This window comes from Urtica dioica, chromosome 11 (genome assembly GCF_054948205.1).
Source record: "Urtica dioica subsp. dioica isolate 48M chromosome 11, U.dioica_male_clone48M_v1_H2, whole genome shotgun sequence".
Taxonomy (NCBI): domain Eukaryota; kingdom Viridiplantae; phylum Streptophyta; class Magnoliopsida; order Rosales; family Urticaceae; genus Urtica; species Urtica dioica.
In genome coordinates, this window is record NC_142766.1 from 14,892,835 (window position 1) to 14,897,333 (window position 4,499).

At 44.2% G+C, this 4,499-nt stretch overlaps 1 protein-coding gene across 1 annotated transcript; it reads left to right on the forward strand.

Moving 5' to 3' along the window:
- Positions 1-358: 358 nt before the first annotated feature.
- On the forward strand, positions 359-2,099 carry LOC149381536 (ubiquitin-conjugating enzyme E2-17 kDa-like). Its single transcript, XM_089630199.1, has 4 exons — positions 359-547; positions 753-880; positions 1,283-1,387; positions 1,647-2,099. The coding sequence occupies exons 1-4, from the start codon at positions 478-480 to the stop codon at positions 1,788-1,790; spliced, it is 447 nt and encodes a 148-aa protein (XP_089486325.1). The 5' UTR covers positions 359-477; the 3' UTR covers positions 1,791-2,099.
- The last annotated feature ends 2,400 nt before the right edge of the window (positions 2,100-4,499 follow it).

Sequence of the window (4,499 nt, forward strand, 5' to 3'; positions counted from 1 at the left end):
GAATATATCAACAGAATATAGGGATATGTTTGCAATAATATCAGGGTGTGGTCGTAATTCGTTTTACCTAAAAGGGTTTCTCTGCAATATTCGCTACAATTAAAGTGTAAGCACGTTAATTTTACGCGGAGTCGGAATAAAGGTGGAAATTTCTAGAATCTGTGAAGTCTTATAGCTGTGAATTTCTTTCTTCAGATTTGGTACCAGCGATTATTCAAAATCTCAAAGCTGGTTCTTCCTCTTCGGCAAATCTTTGAGGCGATTCTTTGCTTTCCAGGTAAAATTTGTTTTTTATTCCTCTCATCGTCTCTCTGAGATCTGTTTCCTTTGTTATGTAATCTTGGAGATCGATTTTTAATTTTTTTTTTTTAATTATGTTGCGTTGATATCTGTGTTGCTTTTGGCTGACGATCTGGCTGGAATTTTCGGTTTTGATTTTTTTTTCTTTTCCGGATTTAGAGCTTTGCGCGAGTACTAATGGCGTCGAAGCGGATCTTGAAAGAGCTCAAGGATCTGCAGAAAGATCCTCCGACGTCTTGCAGCGCCGGTATGGCTATTTGCCCTAATATATTTTTGGCGTCTGTGGTATTACTATCTCTTAGGGAAATCTAGGGCTATGATCCAGTTCGGTAAAAGATAAGATTGAATCTTTTAGAATACTTGTAGTTGATTGATGAAGCTTTGATTTGTATGGAAGCGAATCTTCGATGTAGATGTAATTTTGCCTTACTTTTTTTATGATGTTTGTGTAGGACCTGTGGCTGAGGACATGTTCCACTGGCAAGCAACGATTATGGGGCCATCTGATAGCCCTTACGCCGGTGGTGTTTTCCTAGTCTCCATTCACTTCCCGCCAGATTATCCCTTTAAGCCCCCAAAGGTATTGTCTCTGGTTGAATCTGAGTATTAAAACGGATCAAGAGTTTTATTTTTTATTTTATTTTGTGTTTATCTTTGTCTTTTTATTGATCTAATTTTATTATAAAGCTGTGTTCGAGATTGTTTTTCGCGCTTGCACCTAGTGCTATGTTGTTAATGGTGTATGATATTTAATTGTGAACCTATGTTGGACTCTGTGATGATGATGATTGTTACGGGTTACTTGTATCTTTGTATCCTGTTGCTATTATCTCCGTGTATGTTGAATTTATCCAACTGTGTTATGGGTTATCTTCAACTGTGGTTTTGGGTTGTTTTCTTTACTGATTTATAGCTCCGTGTTTGTTGAAGTTCATGTTCTTTTTCTTTAAAATTTCAAGGCTTGATGAGTTTTATGTTTCAGGTTGCGTTCAGGACCAAAGTGTTCCATCCGAACATTAACAGCAATGGAAGCATATGCCTAGATATTCTCAAAGAACAATGGAGCCCTGCTCTAACTATTTCCAAGGTTTGTAATTGTTTTTTGAACAAGCGTTGGGTTCTTTAGTTGGTGTTTTTTTTTTATGATGTGTTCACGTGTTGATTTTTTCACGTTTCACATACTGACTCCGATTCTCCGTTATGATGTTTATTTGTGTTGTATCATTATTGTTCCCTCTCAAATCACCCCTCTACTGAATCATTATTTTGAATGAAAGAATGAGGAAGAGGATAATAAACTGTATAATTGTTGAGAATTGATCATCCTAACAAACTGCGTTTTTCAGGTTCTGCTATCTATTTGCTCTCTGTTGACCGATCCAAACCCCGATGACCCTCTTGTCCCCGAGATTGCTCACATGTACAAGACTGACCGTACCAAGTACGAATCAACTGCTCGCAGCTGGACACAGAAGTATGCCATGGGCTAAATAAATGCAGCTTAAAAAATGAACACCGAACTTTTGTTTAAAAGGTTGAAAAACGCATGGATTTGCTAGTTCTTTCCTAAAAAAAGGAAATATTTGGATTGTTTTTTTTTCTTCTTTTTTCGTTTGCGCCCTTTAATTTATTTTCGCTGTCTAGTTGAAACCTGCGAGGAATTTGGTTATTTTGTGAATATGCAATTCTATGATATTGAAGTTATGTTTAAAGGAAGTGTAACGCATTGTTGCTATGCTATGTATGGTGGTGCTACTCTATCAAGTCAAGTGTTTACAGGAATAATCTTTTTGCAGAAACTGAGTACATTTACTCTGGTTATTTTAACAAATTGTTAGCTGATTCGAGTTGGTTTATGTTGTATTTCTGAGAAAACAAACGCAAGGAGTACATGGATAGATTACGGAGGTCCGAGCTCTCTATCCTAATAGGAGGCTCTGAAAATATTGTTACATCACATTCGAGATGATTCTCTGACTTCGAAAGGAATGGAACCGAAAGCGGCGATTCTACTATTCAAATCAGATTCTAAAATTTCAATTTTATCACGGTTGGAGTCTGGCCAAGAAAAACAGATTTGTTTGGGGCATCTATGACGACCAATTGTAGTATTTATGAATATATATATATATATATATATATATATATATATATATATTTTTTTTTTTTTGAGGAAACGTGGTCGGTGCCACGGAATGACATAAAAGTCCTCACTTATGGCGGATGAATACCGTGGTTACAAAGATAAGAGTGAAACAGAAACCAACGGTAAGGAAAACAGGAGACTAAAAAAAACAGGCCCCTAGGAGGCCGCGCGGGACCTCAACTCGCGATCATCGGCTCTAATGGCCTCTTCCGAACAAGGCGGGACTAAACCCAGCCAGGTCGAAGACGAGAGATGGTTAACCGCGTAGCGCGCTAGATTATGCGCAGCAACATTACAAAGACGGGAAATATGCAAAATGCGAAAGACCTCAAGCTCCCTCACCTCTCTGATGATGCGATGCAGGATCGTCCCAAGCTCTGTCGCAGGTGTCGCGCCCTCATCGATCATCCTCACCACCCCCAAGCAGTCAGACTGGATCTCCGCTCTCCTGCCACTAACGCTGCGAACTAACTCTATGCCCTGGAGGACAGCATACGCTTCCGCAAGCTGGGGGGAGAACCCCCTAGCCAGGAAAAGCGTCTGCGAGGCGATCACCTCTCCGGTGTGGTTTCGAACTATACAACCGACACCGAAGCCTCCACGGTCGCGAGCGAGAGCCGCGTCGACGTTAATCGAGAGGGTCCCGTCCCTAGGGGGGGTCCATCTGGGGGTCGTAGTCACCCTCATGCTCGTCGGAGTATCCCCAGCCGTAGCCGCCCTGTACTCCTCGAGGAAGCTCACCGTCCACTAGACTAGCTGAGGTTGGCTCCAAGCTGATCTCCCGGCCAAGACGTTGTTCCTGTGGTTCCAAAGTTCCCAAATAATGGTAATGAAAAGCTCATGGAAACGAACCTCAAGGGTCTCCGTCGCTCTGAGGATAGCGTCGAAAGCATCGCCGTCTCTGAAAGGCGGAAGAATGTGGCCGAAGCCCACCTCTTTCCAGACTCTCCTGCTCCACCTGCAGCCCCAAAAAGTGTGGAAAACAGTCTCTCTCGCCTCCTGACAGACAGGGCAACTGTCGTCGGAGGTGATCCTCTTCTTGGCTAAGACTGCTCTGGCCGGGATCTGGCCTAAACAGACTCGCCAGGAGAAGAGTTTCACCTTAGGAGGAGCTCTCAACTGCCAGAGCTTCGTCCACCACTTCTCCATCACCGTCGGATCGGAAGAGCTGGCGACCGGAGTACTGGCTCTCTCCATCGCGACACGGAAGCCACTCTTGACGGAGTACTCTCCGTTCTCAGTGAACCGCCAGCGTCGCACGTCAGGAATGCCCTCACCCCCACACGGAATGCTCAGAATCGCCGCAGCGTCCTCCTCCCCGAACATCGCAGTGATAAGATCAACGTCCCAGTTACCGTCAAGTCTCATAAGCTCAGCTACCCGCATATCGGGGGGGATCCAAGGGGGGTCGATCCAGGTGGCCGGTCTGTCCCTCGGAACCCAACTGTCGCCCATGACCAACACAGACTCCCCGTCCCCGATCCTCCATCTCGAACCAGACTGAATGATATCACGGCCCCAAAGAAGACTGCGCCAAATGGAGGAGCTACACGAACCAGGGAGAGCTGTCATAATATCACCGTCGGAGAAGTAGCTCTGTCTATAGACACGACCAACCAGACTATCCGGTCTCCTGAGAAGCCTCCAGACACTCTTAGCCAGAAGGGCCTGGTTGGACTTCTCCAGATCTCTGAAGCCCATCCCGCCCTCTGACTTGTGGCGCGTGAGGACCTCCCACTTACACCAGTGGATCTTCTTCGTCGCCGTTCCGCCCCCCCACCAAAATCTGGCGATCGCCGAGTGGATGTCTCTAATCAAACGCAGCGGGATCCTGTAGCACGAGGCCACGTAACTGGGGATCGACTGAAGGACGGATTTAATGAGGACCTCTCTACCAGCCTGCGAGAGGGAGAGGCCATTCCAGCTTTTAATCTTATCCCAGACATATATATATATATATATATATATATATATATATATATATATATATATATATATATATATATATAAACGTAAGAATTTCAAGGATTGATATCAGATATTCGACAATTTC

Coding starts and splice junctions, on each gene's coding strand:
- LOC149381536 (XM_089630199.1), top strand. CDS start 478: ATGGCGTCGAAGCGGATCTTGAAAGAGCTCAAGGATCTGCAGAAAGAT. Junction 548..752: donor TCCGACGTCTTGCAGCGCCG/GTATGGCTATTT, acceptor ATGTTTGTGTAG/GACCTGTGGCTGAGGACATG. Junction 881..1,282: donor ATCCCTTTAAGCCCCCAAAG/GTATTGTCTCTG, acceptor TTTATGTTTCAG/GTTGCGTTCAGGACCAAAGT.